Raw genomic sequence first — 14875 nt, forward strand, 5'->3', positions numbered from 1 at the left:
TGCTGTACGTAACCTGCAGCCCTCGTTGACAAGAACACGGGTGCGTGGTCGATGAACGAAAATTCTCAGAAAGCTTGGCAGAACTACCGTCTGGTTAGCGCGGTTGGCACGCCTGCTGTCTCTGCCCCTTCTCTCCGTCTCCTCCTCCTCCTCGTCCCGCGCTTTCTGAGCCTGAACCGGACGGATGCGTTAAAACACAACGTGGTGCCGGTCTCCAGGAGGCCAGGCTGCTCCTGAGATGGCGAGCTCGCCGAATGCCCTGCGAACGGAACGTAGCCCACCGCGCGGAGGAGACGCGAAGCTCAAGCAGCGTTTGCTTCCCAGACAGAAGGCAACTCGAAAGCGCGAGGAGCCTGTCCAGAGGGGACAAGCGGAACCTTGTGCGTCAGTCCGGCCTCTTAACCAGGAGGTGCTTTTTCTTCGGGGTAGGGTTATATGCGAATATATCCGTAATACTTTATATATACGAATACCTGTCTCTCTCTCGTACGTACGTGAAGCATCAGGTGCTTCGTGTAAGTACCGAGAACGGCGACCGATGTTTTCAAGGGTTGTGGAATGAAACCGCGCGTTCCTTCCTCTCTGGAAGACGCGCCAAGGAGCACGGCCGCGCGCCTCTCCGGCTCCCCAGGCGCGCACCGACGTCGGTGCGACCCAGCGGCGAGTCCGTGCTTCTGGACTTGCTGCGCTCGCGATCGGCTCCCAGCTGACCGTTCGGGTCGTCTCCGTAACCGCCGTTGCCCGAGAGGTTTATGCGGACTAAGCTTGCGACGGTTAATTTTGGCGTGCAGTTGCCCTCGGTGGTATGCGAAGCATTCCGTAGCTTCATTGTTTCTGTCCTCCCTCTGGAGCTTGTGCAGAAATGTCAGCGGTCTCCGAGCGCCGTGCCTACGTGCGGAGCCTGGGGACCGGCCTCCGCTCGCGTTCCTTCGTGAAAAGCGAGATTTCACGCCTGACCTTAAAAGAGGTTTTTCACAGCCGAAGCGGGAGCGACTGATAAAAGGGCAGCAGCGTTTTCTGCGTGAGCGGGCCTCCGGCAGGGCAGCCCCTGCGAGCGAGACTCGGCGAAGGGCCGGGGACCGAAGGGCACGTCTCGCTGCCTGCGCGGGGGACGGGCGATCCCGCTTTGGGCAGCGGTACGCTTAGGAGAGCCTGGTAGAGACGGGCCTGCCGCAGCAGCTGGATTTCATTTCTGGCCTGCGGGAGAACCTCTCAGATACTTTCCAAAACGACGAGAGATTGGAGCCTTGCGCTTTGTTTCAAGGGCGCTTGCTGCGTCGGCGGGCCGCGCTCCCGAATTCAGGCGGGGTAAAAGATGCGGCCGACCTCGACGGGCCGAGGAGCCGAGCTGCTCCCTGTTGATCGGCGGGAATGCTTCAGCTGGAGCAGGCCTCGCTTGACGCTGCTCGCCGGTGTCCCGGCTCTTTAGAGTAAAAAAGTTCCGAGCATGCAAGCGACTTAAGGAAATCCGACGGGGCCGTTTGAGGCGGTAAATTCCGCTTTTCCTAGCGAGCGACTTGAGGGTCGTCCTGGAGTCAGGGGTGGATTTCCTTCCCCAGCCCCGGTTCAGATTTGCTCGCGGAATGAGTTCAGGCGACGAGTGAAACTTAATGGACGAGTTCTCCGAAAAACGACTTTGCTCCGTTGCGCCACGCGAGGAGTCGGATGCGGAGCAGCAGCAGGCTGCTCTGCAGTCAGAAGCCAGCAGAACTGCTTTGATGGATCTCGGTAATTCGTATTTACTGCCAGTCAGTTATGTTGCAGGTGTTTTCATTAATGGGCGACTGGGGAAAACACAGCCCCCTGATGAGAAACCTTCAGAAGCGATTTCTCTTTATTATTTACGAGAAGAGGTCTCTCTGTCGAGCCCTCCGGTTTAACGGAGCGCACGGAGTGAAACGGACCGCTTCAGCCGGGTTTTGGCCGGAAGGCTTTTCAGGTCGACTCGATGGCCCAGCGGAGAAGCGGTAGCCTCTCGTAACGGGCAAGGAGATAATAGGCCCCCCGGGGTCTGGCTTGCTAGTGCCTCCGCTAACCCGCTCGGTGGCCCGCGCTGGAGGGCAGAGGGCTCGTGCAAACCTCTCCGCAGCCCTTCCCGCCCGCCGGGGGAACTCGGGAAGCCGCCGGGTCCCGCGTGTGGGTCGGGGTGCGTGGCTACCGGGGGCTCGCCAGGACGCCTCCCAGCTCTCTCCCGGGTTTTTTTTGTAGCGCTGTCCTCCGCTCCGTCATCTTGCAAACTGCTGCTCCTACCCGTCCTTCCTGCCGCGCTACGTCAGTTCTAGCTAGAAGGCTTGTAGGGCGGAGAGATGTGAGGAAAGGGTGATAACCGTGGTTCATCGTTCCGCTGCCGCTCGCTTCGGCTTTTACCCTCTCCCTGGCAGAGTTCTGTTGCCTGTTCTGCCGATGCTTCAGGGGCGGGAGATGCTTTTTCTCCTCCTTTCTCTGCCGTTTCTACCGCCTGTCTCCCGCCCGCCCGTCCCCGCTGGCAGGGTAGCGTGCCGAGTGGCTTCTGTAGGTCCGGCGCTTTCGGGGCTTAAGCGGACTGATGTAAGTCGGGTTGCTGCTGTATGCCTGCTTTTGTGAGCTCTTGGAGAGACCCTTCCTGTCCGTCTGCGCCGCGCTGGCTGCCAAGGAAAGCCTCGCTGGCAAGGAACGCTGCCTTTGAGTTGGCAGTGCAGATTTTCACCAAAATCCTTGAGAGCGCTCAGACTTCGGCGGCAGAGCCAAGCTCCGTTTTTCTACCGAGGTGCGCTGTTGAATTTTGCGAGCGTGTTTTTGCCCCCCAAGGGCAGCGAGCGCCCCGAGAGCGGTTACGAGCGTCAGGAACCCCTGCGGGTGTTTTGAAGCGCGTGCGATGACTTTCTTCTGCTGCGTCGCCGAAGTAAAACTGCTCCCGAAGCTGTGCTTTGGTCCCGCGACGCGGCATTCGTAAGGGGAGCGCGACGCTTTGGGAGCGCCGGGAGCTGGTAGGCCGGCTCGCGGCCAAGGCGTGCCTTGCGGAGCGCCCCGTCTCCGCCGGAAGCGCGGGCCAGCGGCGGACGTGCGGGCTGCCGGAGCCGGGTTTCGCTCCGCTCTGGTCGCGAGCGGCTTTCCCTCCGGAGAGGGACGAGGCTAGATACTTTCTGCAGCTGGTGGGCTTTCAGCTAGAAAGCTGAAGCTGAGGAGCTGGCTGTAGCCGGGGCTTCACCGGTTTCGGCAAGAGCTCTCTTCGGTGAGGCTCGGTAGACCAAAGAGAAATGTCCTGGGGGAAACCGGGGCGGGGAAGGAGGGATGGCGCGGGGCCGCGAGCCTGCGCCTCCCGCCGTCCGGGTAATGTCCTGTGAGGCTCGGTATCTGACTGGAGGAAAAGGCTGAAGAAGTATCGGTTTTATTTTGATGTAGAAAAAGATTTTGAAACCTTGACGCTTTTCGCAAAGCGGTTCTGCTTTTCCAGCCAGCCCCGTCCGCTGTCCTCGACGCAGAGGGAAGTTTACAGTCTCAAAGGCTCTCTCACCTGGGGACGGCCCAGGGCCGGCGTGGCGGCGGCGTGCCCGAGTCCCTCTCCCTGTAGCTTCAGCGGCGACCCCGCCTGGAGCCGGAACCCGGACGACGGGCTGGCGCCCGCGTCGGTCCCCGTCTCCCTCCCCTGCGTCGCTTGCCGCAAGCGTGCGAGAAGCCCCCGCCCAGCTCGCGCTCCCTGTGTGAGTAACCGCCTTGTTCTTCGCTTCGTCCCTTGCAGATCACCTGGTGGCCCACGGACGCATGGCCGAGAAGGAAGCCCGGAGAAAGTTCAAGCAAATAGTGGCTGCTGTCAACTTCTGTCACTGTCGTAACATAGTCCACAGAGATCTGAAGGCAGAAAATCTACTGCTGGATGCGAACCTTAACATCAAAATAGCAGGTGAGCTAAGACTAGCGGTGTGGGAGGAAGGCAGCTGCTTTCAGGAGTTAATAAACGTAGGCATTGGCCGCTTCCAGGTATTCAGAGCGAAGGAAGCCCGGCGCAGCTAAAGGAAGCTTTGGATTTCTGTGTGGCCTGCTGCCCGGAGCTGAAACTGCCGGGTCGCAGCCAGGAGATTTATATCTCCCTTCGAATAGCGCAAAATAAGAGGCGGGGGGGGGGGGGGCGGAAAAAAAGAGCTGGTTTGGCTTCGTAAGCGGATAGGCGGCTATAGGTACTGCGGTGTTCCAATACGCTGGATAACGGGCGAGACCGAATGTTAAAGAACGGGCCTTGTTTTGAGTCCTGCTGCCGGTTGAGGGCTTCTTGGAAGCGGGTCAGACTAGGTGAGAGCGAAGGAACGGGAAGGCAGGACGACAGCGTTTGTGGTAGAGCGGCGAAGGGGAGACGGCGTCCGTGGAGTCGCTTCACTGCGCCGTCTTGACGGCGCAAGAGAATCAGCCCCGGTGCTTTGCCTGTTTTATTCCTCGCAGGGCGAGAAGCTGAAGTTACTAAATCGCCCCTTACAGGCTGTTCCCGGTGCCTTGCCGGGCAGCGGGGTTTTTTGCTAGGAGCTGCCCTTCCCGAGAGCTTGCACCGTGGGCAGCCTCTAGGCTGACCTAGCAGAGGCCGCCTGTCTGCCGTCCCCTCCTACGTCAGCCTGAGCCTTGGCTGTGAGCTCCCTGGTGCGCTGACGGGCCTCGATGTCATTTGGCTTTGTGGGATTACGTAGCAACCGATTGAAACGAGGATTTGATACCGCCCCGGTCGTCCCGTTTCGTGGGCTTTCGACTTGGAAGAGCTCGCCCTTGCCGTTCAGTTCCGCTGGGGCCTAACGCATAGCGGAGCGTTTTTGGAAAGCGCTTTGTTTGCCCCCTCCCTTAATAGACTTCCTCGGAGAGCTTGTCGGCTTTCGCAAGGGTTTGTAGCTTGAATTAAAAAAAAAAAAAGAAAAAGAGAAGTGCTTAGGGCTACAAAACCTTGCAGCCTGCGAGCAATCGTAACGCTGGCAGTTGGGGAATACTCTTCGAGCTTGATAGCATCTTGAAGAAACAGTCGGGTTCGTCGCGCTGCTGTTCCCTTCTGTACCATCTGTAGGTGTTAGATTAGAGTTTAACGTGCGCTTTCTAGTAAGGCGATCGGTAATTTCTTGGGTTTCTCTCACCCTCGCTTCGTGAGGCGGGAGCGGGGAAGGAATAGAAAGGAGCCGAAGGGCTTTATGAAGCGTCCTCCGGACGCTTGACGGCGTGACCCGTGTCCTCCCTGGCGCGAGGACGATGACCTGCTTCCGGGAGCAGAAGGTGAGCAAGAGGGACGTCGCTGATGAAGTGCGAGCGCTTCGCCGCGTTCCCCGCGTGTTGGGTGACTCCGTGCTGCCTTGCGCTGCGCAGCGTTTCGTGGCCAGCTGAAAGCCCGACGGCTCCCGCTTCCCCAGGGCTGCGCTGCGTCCCGTCACCGAGAGAAACGTGCCGGCGCTACGGGGAAAATAGCTCGGGTTCGCCGGTCGGGCGCCTTTCCTGCCGCCGGGCGAGAGCCGCCGCGCTGGAGGAGGGCAGCGGCAAGCGCCCGGCGGCGGCGGCGGCTGCGCGGGGAGGAGTCGGTGGCGGGTCGCGGAGCTCCCGCCAGCAAGGCGGTCGGGAGGCCTTTGGCAGCAGCGCTTTCTGGCGTCCGTTTTATGCGAACGGATGCGCTAGTGATTTGAGGCCATCTTGCGTTCGCGGGGTAAAATCCGATCTGTGGGTAGAGGGGGAGGGCGCCTAGCGGACAAAAAGAAAGGAAAGTTAACAACTAACCCGGGTAGCAACTGGCACGCGGCTGGATTTCCTAAAGAAACGTCCGCGTGAGCGAGCGGACGAGCTCTGTGAATGTCTGAGACTGTGGAAACTTTTATTTTTTTTAATCTAAGGGAGCTGGAAACTATTGTCCTTCCAAATCTCTGCTCCCAGAACGGAGTCGAGAAGACAGTTCCCACCCCGGCGGGGGTAGTGTTTTCCTTGGCAGGAAGACGTAGTAGTGATTTGAAAAGTAGCCTGGAAAAGCTGATTTATGGTAGAGGATTTTCCAAGTATTCAGTTTTGTCCCTGTAACTCGTTAATTAAAACTTGACACCGGTTCTTCCGTCGTTTCGAGAGCAAAAAAAAAAACAAAACAAAACAAAAAAGAAGCGATAGCAACTGCTGTCTTTCACGCCAGACCTCCCGGGATAAACGCCGCCGAAACGCGCAAAGCCCCGTTACGCAGGGCGGAGGATCAGCGAAACCTTCGCTGCCGAACCCCTTCACCGTGTCTTACCTCGAGCCTCTTCAATAACGCGTTTCACGTTCGGCCGATGGAAGCGATAGACGCATCTCGAGTCTCTTCCGAAGGCTCCGCTTGGTAGGTCTGGTCACCTTTGATCCGCCAAGCGGCATAGCCCGAGGGACGCGGTGAGCCGGTGCGTCATCTCGAACAGCCAGAGCCGAGACGGGGACCACGGCTTTGCGGCGCTTCTGATGCCCACGTGCGCGGCCTTTGGCCGTGGGCCTAATTCCGCCAGCTTTTGGAGTTTTTCGGGCTCTCGCCAGCGCGGGTTTCCTAGCGCGCTCTTGCTGACCTCCGTTGGCAGCTTTGCATCCCTTGCTCGGCGTTAGTTCGGTAACTGGCGCGTAGCGGGATAGCGTAGCGGCCTTCGGGGGGGTTAACGCTGCCGTTCCCGCTCGATGGTGACTACAAGTGTGCTTTTTTGGTTCTGGTTTTGGGTTTGTTTTTTTTTTTTTTTTTTAATCGATTGCCACTGTACTATTTTTCCATAAGCGGTAAGATACAAAGGCTGTTACCCCCGCTCTCGTTTTTCCCATGGATGCTTTTTCCCCAGTGTACCTTCTCAAAGGCTGAGTCAGTAGCTTCTGGCGCTGCGTTCCCTTGTGCTCCCGGTCAGAGAGTTCAGCCAGGAGCCGAGATTATTGCTAAATAGCCAGGCCTTCCTGGGGTACGGCTGCAGAGAGGAATCCGTTCTAGGCGTCGCTTTGCGTTCGTTTGCAAGCGTCTGCTCGCTCCTTCGCCTTCTGAGGATACGAGTCCCTGTCGCGCAGACGCTGACGCCAGCTCCCTGCAGCTCTGCTCTAGGGAACGCGAGGGACTGGGCCCGCTTTTTGGTAGCGCAGAGGTGCTGCTTTTAAATATTTTCCCTGCTATCCCGTTACCGCGACTTCTACCTCGCTCTTTACAAATGCCCTTTTCCCCCTGCCTCGGTTTGTGGAATGAGACCTGGCTGCTCCCTGGGGATTTGGGTTTATACGTCGCCTTGGGCTGGGGGGACTCCTCGCAGTTTTCGAAAAAGTTTATTTAAGCTGCAGGGGGTTTTTTTGGGCTTTTTTTTGTTGTTCGGTTTAGGTTTTGGTTTGTTGTTTGCTGCTGCGGGATTTCCACGTCGTCCCCGCCCTCAACTTTTGGGGGGGGCTTTTAAGAAGCCTGCTGCTTGTCACCAGCCTCGGCGGCAGTTCGTGCAGCACAGGTGGGTCCTGGAGGCTGCTGGCAGCCTCGGAGCAGGGCTCCGTGTAGGACGGAGCCGCCCGGCTCCAGCGCCCCGCCGAGCCGAGCAGCGCGACTCGCCCGCGGCCCGGACGGGGCTGGGCAGAGCAGCGGCCCTCCGCGGGGAGAGGGTTCTCGTCCCGAAATCCGGGGCAGCCGTGGGGTGACCGCGGGAGCCCCGGGACCGGCCGGCTGAACGCCGGCGTGCTGGCGGCGTCTCTGGCCTCCTGGCCCGGCTCCCGAAGGCGAGACCCCGCGGGGAGGCTTTCTGCCCGCCTCCTCTCCGCTCTCCAAAAGAGCTGGGAACCCGTGGGCTGATTCCGGCCCCGTGTGGAAGAGGGGTAAAGTTTCAAAGGCAGCCAATCTCCTGCGGCTCTTCGGAAGCGGAGAAGGTTGCAGGAGGCAGCTGCCGCCTGTCTGTTCGGCGGCGGCCAGCTGGCGCGGCACGGCTCCGCTCTCCCCGCGGCGCGCGCTGCCGCTCCTCGCCGTGCCGCCGGCAAGCGGGGCTCCGAGCGGCGTGGCGTGGCTAGCGGGCCGGCGCAGGGGACGCCTCGTTCCGCTGTCCCGTGCGCGGCCGGAGCCGGTGCCGGGCTGCACGGGGAGACAGCCACCGCTTTGGAAGTACGCTTGGTTCCCAAAGTGCTGCAAAGCCCACTCGAGAACGTACGAGGGTAAATAAAAGTACCCAAACCGGAATAACTTGCTCAAAACGTGCAGTACCAAAGCTCCAGCCTGTTCTTGCGCGGGCGGAGAGCCTCTGCGTCTAAACTGGACTACAAAGGCGTCGTCATTAGGCGACGGGAACACCTTCGGCGCTGTAGCTTTTAGTGCTTGCTCTGGTAGCGTAGTTCAGGCGCTCGATACACGTCCTGCTTTAAACGTGAGACGGAACAGCTCAAAAGCTTGCAGAGGCGGGAGGGACGGTTGCGCGGCTGCCTGCTGTTTCCCTGGGGCAGTCCTCCAAAGGCTGACTGCTCTTGTGTCTTGGAAGCCGAGACGACTCCATTTCCAACGGTAAAAACCCAAAGGCTGTTTAACTGCCCCGCCTTGACACTGCGATGCTTTCAAAGAGCATTTACCCTCTCTGTGCTCCGTTTTGAGGCAGGGTTTGAGCAGCCTTGTCCGTGCTCCCGCTGTTTCCCCAGGGACACGCCGCGCTGGGTGTTGCGCGCCAGCGGAAACCGTCTCGGCCTCGAGAGCGTTGCCCCCCGCGAAGGGACGGGAAGAAGGAAAGCTGGCCGTGCCCTCCCGGAGCTGAGCTAGCGGGAGCTGCGCCGAGCTGGGCGGGGTGCTCCGCTGAGGTCCGCGGCAGCCTTTCGAGGGAGGAGGAGAGGCCCCCGACACGCGGTCACGGAAAACCCCGCCGGGAGAGCGGCGACCGCAGGCAGGAGCCGCGGGCTCAGCAGTCCGTGCGTTGTCCGCGGAGTGCCGGCGGGGCTTCCTGCGCCTCCCGCGCAGCGGCGCTGGCCCCGCGTATTTGTGCCGCGATGCTTTTTGCTTTACGCAGTTAGAATTTGCAGACGGAGTGTTTCTGGCCCTCCTTGTTTTTTCCAGCGTTTCTCACACAAGCCTGCCGTGAGGATCTGCTGCTGGGGCAAACGCCGTGAAAAATAACGTCCCTGTTGCCGGGGGTCCCCGTCCGCGTGCGCTGATGTCGCTCGGCCTCCCGCCAGCGCGCTTCTAGCAGAGGCGCGGGCAAAGCGGTTTGCGGATAGCCTTTGCGGCGCGGCTCCGCTCCGTCGGGCAGAGCTTGCTGCTAAGGAGACCCCGTTGGCGGGACGGGGAGACGCCCCCCTGCCTGTATTTGCTTTTCTTCCGTTGAGGTGAAAAAGACAAGACGTGGTTAACGAGGATCCCTTCTTTTTGTAAGAAAAAGCTCGCTTTTCTTGCGTCCAGACTTTGATTTCGGTGCCCTCTTTCCGGTGCGAGTCCCAGCTGCGTGCCAGGGGGCGGCAGGTTAATCAGCAGAGAATGCCGTTCGTGCCCACGTAAGCTGACGGTTGGCTGCCCCTAAGGTTAAGACCTTTCTTTGAATTTCTCTTCGGGGATTTGTTATTTGCTCTTGGAACGATTTGCCTTGGTTTGCAGAGCTGCCCGCCATAACCGAAGTTTCCGGGTCACGTGGTGCTTTCTGGAAAATCCAAATCTCCCGTTCTTTTTCCCTTCGTCCGCGTTCCGGCCTTGCTGGCGGCTGCCCTGGCCGTAATGAAGCTGTGAAAACTTGCCGCCGGAGGAGCCCAAGGTTGGAAACTAGCCCACGGGGTTTACGCGGGGTGCCGTCAGTCGAAGGTGGAGGCCTCGTTCCAAACCTCCCGCCCGGCTTGCAGCAGCCCCGGTTGATCTGATCGCTGGCGCGTCGACTGCGGCGCGGGAATCGCGTGGCTGAAAAGCGAAGGGCGAACTTTGGGGAAGATCTTTGTGTTCCGCTAAGCCGCAGCAGAGGGGTTGTAGCCTGCGAAGCGGGCCTAAGGCCTGGTGTTTTGCAGCAGGCTGCTTAGACGGGGTGCGTTTTGCGCTGCGTGACGTGGATGTGCCGCTGTTGATAACGTGGTCGTCTTTTGTCTCAGCACGGAGGGGAGCTGCGCGCTGCCCGGGTGGTTTCGGCGTTGCTCTCCCCGCCTCTTGTTTCTCCGATGTCTGCGTACCGGTTGTCTGTGACGGGATTGTGCGTGACTTTACTAGGCTCAGCAAACTGCTTAAACGCCATTTGTTTCTGGGACAGTTGGAGCGGGTCGTATTCCTCTGATCGGCTCTCTTCTCTTCTTTCAGATTTTGGGTTCAGTAACATCTTCACACCCGGTCAGCTGCTTAAAACCTGGTGTGGGAGTCCTCCCTACGCTGCTCCGGAGCTCTTTGAAGGAAAGGAATACGATGGGCCGAAGGTCGACATTTGGGTATGCGATCAACCTCCTTCTCCCTTGCTTTGATCTCGTCTTTGCTCTGCTTGTTTGGCGTTGCTCCCCGAGCGCTTCGTACGTGTCTCGGAGAACGGCCCCTGATGCGGCAAAAAACGTTTTTCGAAGAAGATGCTTCCTGAATTTTATTCTGGCTACTGTGGCGCGCGCTTTCTTGACCGGGAGGCGCCACGCCAAAAACATTAGTTGCCCAGACGCGCGTTTTCATTTAGTTCCCCGAAAACGCGGTTCGCTTCGCTGCTGTTGAACGGCAGACTGCCTCGGGCGGCGGGGCTTGATCTGGCAGAGCCGAGAGGCAGCTTCAAGCTCTGCTCTGCGAGGGTTTTGCAGAGAGGGCTTCAGCGCGGGGACTTGGGACGGCCGCCTCCGTGGCGCCGGCCTTGCCCCGCAGCCCTGGGCGAGCCGGTTGCCCGGAGCCCCGGCCGCGGGGCTGCCTCGGGCAGGCCGGGGCTGCGGGCTTCTCTAGCCCTTGGCTTCTGAGAATCGTGAGAAAGCCCAGATGAGGCTTGAAGATCGAAGGAGGAATTAGGCTGGCCCGGGACCGAGGCGGCCACAAGGTCCCTTCCAATGGGGTTTGCTTTTTCTTTGTTATCGCTTTATTCTATTTCAACGACACGTACCGCAATTAACTGCAGTCTGCCGACCTCTCCCTCTAACGTTGCTGACGCGACCTCTGTTTCGGACGCAGAGCCTCGGCGTGGTGCTGTACGTGCTGGTCTGCGGCGCTCTGCCCTTCGACGGGAGCACGCTGCAGAACCTGCGGGCGAGGGTGCTCAGTGGGAAATTCCGCATTCCGTTTTTCATGTCCACAGGTAAGGGCTGCGGGCGCCGCGGCGCTGAGCGGGCGCCGCTCGCGGCTCCGCTGCCGGGTTCTTTGGAGCGCTTAAATTAGAGTCTCCCAGGCGACGTATTGTGCCAGGGGGGTGGTATGCCAGGAGGCTTATCCGCTGGACGGCGGTTTGTAACGTAAGCTAAAATGAGTTCTGAGTCTAGAGTTTAGAAACGGAAATACTCTTATTTAAAGTCTCGGCTTCCTATACCGTAGCAAAATGTCTGCAAAGATGAAGTCTTTCTAAATTTCGGGAAACGTGAATGCTAAAGACGGCGTAGCGCTTTAGGAATAGGGAGGCTTTCGCTATCCCTCTTTTCGACAAGAAGCGTTTTACAGCGTTACGGCACGTGGATTTCCAGCCGTAGCCCCGTCGGAGACGAACGTCTACGTCCTTTCTCTGCAAAACTGCCTCTGAGCGCTTTAGTAATAAGTCTTGGTTTTGAGAAGCGTGAGTAACTCTCAGCTAAAGCCAACGTCACTCGCGAACGAGTCGTACGTAGAAAAACCAGCTTCACTTAGGAACGAGCCGTGCGTAGGTTCTCAGTTGCCCGCGCTCAGATTCAGGGATAATTTTGCACGGGCTGCGTGGAGTTTCCCAGCTGAAAGCTTCCTTGCCTGCCGCCTTACCTGGGGCGCGTCGGGGACCGAACGGGCGCGAAGGGCAGAAGGAGAAGCGATGTTTCTGCGGCGCGTGACTTCCTCCAGGGGAGCGCGTTGCTTTGAGAGACAAAAAGCGCTCTCGCCCTTGCCGCGCGAGGCTGCCTCCTGCCGCGGTCGCGTCCCTCCCCGCGGGTTACCCAGCCCCTCTCCTCCCTTGCAGAATGTGAACACCTGATCCGCCACATGCTGGTCCTGGACCCAAGCAAGCGGCTCTCCATGGAGCAGATCTGCAGACACAAGTGGATGAAGCTTGGGGAGGCTGATGCGGAGTTCGACAGGGTGAGGAGCAGAAGCGAGCGGGCTCGGGGCACGTAGCGCTGCAACGTTCGCTTCGGCTGTTTGAGAGCTCTCTCTCCGAGCGCTGTGTCTTCCCCCTTGGCGCTGAGAGCCGAGGGCACGGGGTTCTGAATCGGTGTGCCGTCAGCCCTCAAAGCTCACGCCGGCTCGCAGCCGGAGCCCGGCGCCTGGGTTCTTCGGAGCGCCGTGACTCCTCGGCGTGCCTTCGGGAAGGTCGGCGCTGAAGTCTGTGTCTGTCCTCTTGCAGCTGATAGCAGAGTGTCAGCACCTGAAGGCCGAGAGGCAGATGGAGCCGCTGAACGAGGACGTGCTGCTGGCGATGGCGGACATGGGGCTGGACAAGGAGCGCACAGTTCAGGTAAGGCGGCACAGCTGGCGGTCGCGTCCTGCCTGTCCCCGCTGGAGCGCAAGCGGCCGCGGTTGTTGCTTGTCACCTCTAGCCAGCTGAGCAACCTCAGCGCGGCGCGGAGCGTATTCTGTCGCTTGACAAAAAGAACTGACCGCGTCTTCCTTTTCCTCTTTCAGTCATTAAGAGCCGACGCTTACGATCACTACAGCGCAATCTACAGCCTGCTCTGCGACCGTCTGAAGAGACACAAGAATCTGCGCATCGCGGCATCGCCGAGCGTGCCGCGGACCGTGACCTTCCCCACCTCCGCTAACGTCCAGGTAGATCCCGCTTGCGTGGTCGTCTTCCAGGCCCGGAAGGCCAGCCGGTCCCTCACCTGCTGAACTCCGACTCGCTCGCTCGCGTCCTCGTCCTGGCAGGAGCCTCTAAAGCGTTCCCTGTCTGCGACCTTCACCTGTGTTTAGGGTGCCCTCATCCCGAGATGAGGAGCGGTTTGTTCACTGGCCGTGGGCTTAGCGAGTACCCTTCGGACAAAGCCTTGCGGTAGCTTAGTGACGGAGGAGGAGGAGGAGGAGGAGGAGGAGGAGGCAAGGTGAGGGGTTCGCCTTGGGAGCTTGAGTTTGCAGACCAGGGCTGCTGTGCGGAGCTGCTTCCTCGGTTTGTCCTGCTGTCCAAGAAATGAATATTTGCTTTACGGGAGGCCGGGTCGTAGGGGAAGCAGAAGAGAGGCTGCCGCTGCCTGAGCAGAAGCGAGGAGGGGAAATGAGGAGGCAGCCTCCTGAGAATTAAGAATGACCAGATCCTGGCTGGCTCCAGGGTAACCGCCCTGTTCCCCGGGTGGCTGGGGTTAGCTCTGTGCACTGGCGTTCGCCCGGCAGTGTTCGTAAGGGGTCGTAAGAGACGCTAGCTTCGCGTCTTCCGATTTCGATCTCTCTGCTCAGCAGGCAGAACAGACAGGCAACGCCGTGAGCATCAACGTGCCGCAAGTCCAGCTCATCAACCCCGAAAACCAAATTGTAGAGGTGAGGTACTCCCCTTGATGACCCCTGCAAGTTCTTCTCCCGGGCTTGCGCTGCCGCCTTTTGCTTGAGCCTGACCTTGCGTTTCAACACCCCCGACGTTTTGCCTGCCCAGACTGACGGAACGATGAACTTGGACAGCGATGAAGGGGAGGAGCCGTCACCTGAAGCCCTGGTCCGTTACCTTTCGATGAGACGGCACACGGTCGGAGTAGCTGACCCACGGTTAGTATCGGACTCTTAACTCCCTGATGGAGGACAAGGGGGCCTCGAAGATTGCCTCCTAGCGCGTGGCGTTGGGCCTTCTGAGATAGCACAGGTTTATTCATCTGCTACGCTGGCCGCTGAGAGGCTGTGCCTTGAGGGGGACTTCTGGGCTCTGTGGTATGTAAGAGTTGGTACGGTTTGGACTGGCGGCGGTCTCCGGTGCCCGGGCTGGGCAATGCACTTCCCAGCCTGCCCTCGGTCCCGGGTCTCGGCGTCGCTCTAGCCGGACCGGGTGGTGCTGAGTGCGCGTGTCCGCGTCGCGGCCGGTATCGAACCTTTGGTTGCCCGCTCCTCCTGTGAGCGGCTTGGAGTTATTTCTGCGAACTTGATGCTGGCTAGGCAGAGGAATCAATTCAAGGTCGCTCTTCAGCAAAAGCGTTCTTTTAAACGTCCCGGTCCCGCTGCACAGCTTGGTTAGTATTTCAGCCGAGGGTGGGATTCTTTCCCTCTCTCCTCCCGATCAGCTTCTGTGTAAGCTATAGCGGAGCCGAGTGGTCTGCCAGCCAGTTTCTCGCCTAAGCTGCACGGCTGTCGTGTCCTCGCTGAGGTTTCCTGTGATAAATGCGACTGAGGTTAATGCAAAGAGCTACTGCTGGCAAATCTCGGCTTGGAGGGGAGAAAAGGACAAAGGGAAACAGAAGAGTGGCTTGGCCTACTCCCTGTGACCATTTTCCAGAGCGATAGGAAGCCTTTTGTGAAGGGAAGCTGAGCCCGCTGGGCCCGCGGGTGGTTCTCTTCGGGTCACTGCTAATTCTCGCCTGTCTGTAAACGTGCTTGCGCAGGACGGAGGTCACGGAAGATCTGCAGAAGCTCCTGCCCGGCTTCCCCCGCGTCGCTCCTCAGGCTCCGTTCCTGCAGGTCACCCCGAACGTGAACTTCATGCACAACGTGCTGCCTAGGCAGAACCTGCAGCCCACGGGCCAGCTGGAGTACAAGGTACCGACCGACGCGCGTGCTCCCGCTGCAGCCTGTGCCCCCGGCGCCTGGGGGGGTGTTTGTGCTCGCGCTCGCTCCGTTTGCCAGTTCCTCGGACTCCATAAGCTTCAGGATTTACCCTCTTGCTCCCTCTGTAGCTGTGATTCCAGTTGGTTACTTAAAAAGCTAAAG

The 14875-nt window shown here is 59.5% G+C and overlaps 1 protein-coding gene across 14 annotated transcripts in view; it reads left to right on the plus strand.

Annotated features, from left to right (window-relative positions):
• Positions 1 to 14875, plus strand: part of SIK3 (SIK family kinase 3) — an 88597-nt gene that overhangs the window by 53841 nt on the left and 19881 nt on the right. For 11 of the 14 annotated variants that reach the window (XR_015709148.1, XR_015709149.1, XR_015709150.1 and 8 more), the window contains 9 exons: positions 3719 to 3880; positions 10199 to 10323; positions 11033 to 11156; positions 11997 to 12115; positions 12381 to 12491; positions 12659 to 12802; positions 13424 to 13504; positions 13617 to 13726; positions 14551 to 14704. Coding sequence is in view for 11 of the 14 variants with exons in the window: in XM_087778303.1 (XP_087634429.1) it covers positions 3719 to 3880; positions 10199 to 10323; positions 11033 to 11156; positions 11997 to 12115; positions 12381 to 12491; positions 12659 to 12802; positions 13424 to 13504; positions 13617 to 13726; positions 14551 to 14704 (1130 nt within the window). In the remaining 3 variants the exon portion in view is untranslated. Of the gene's footprint in view, positions 1 to 461; positions 1729 to 3718; positions 3881 to 10198; positions 10324 to 11032; positions 11157 to 11996; positions 12116 to 12380; positions 12492 to 12658; positions 12803 to 13423; positions 13505 to 13616; positions 13727 to 14550; positions 14705 to 14875 lie in introns of those variants that run through there. The other 3 variants (XM_087778310.1, XM_087778311.1, XM_087778300.1) reach the window with 2 other exon arrangements.

This window comes from Nipponia nippon, unplaced genomic scaffold, assembly GCF_047370975.1.
Source record: "Nipponia nippon isolate SJK-2023a ecotype South Korea unplaced genomic scaffold, ASM4737097v1 scaffold_43, whole genome shotgun sequence".
Lineage (NCBI taxonomy): Eukaryota > Metazoa > Chordata > Aves > Pelecaniformes > Threskiornithidae > Nipponia > Nipponia nippon.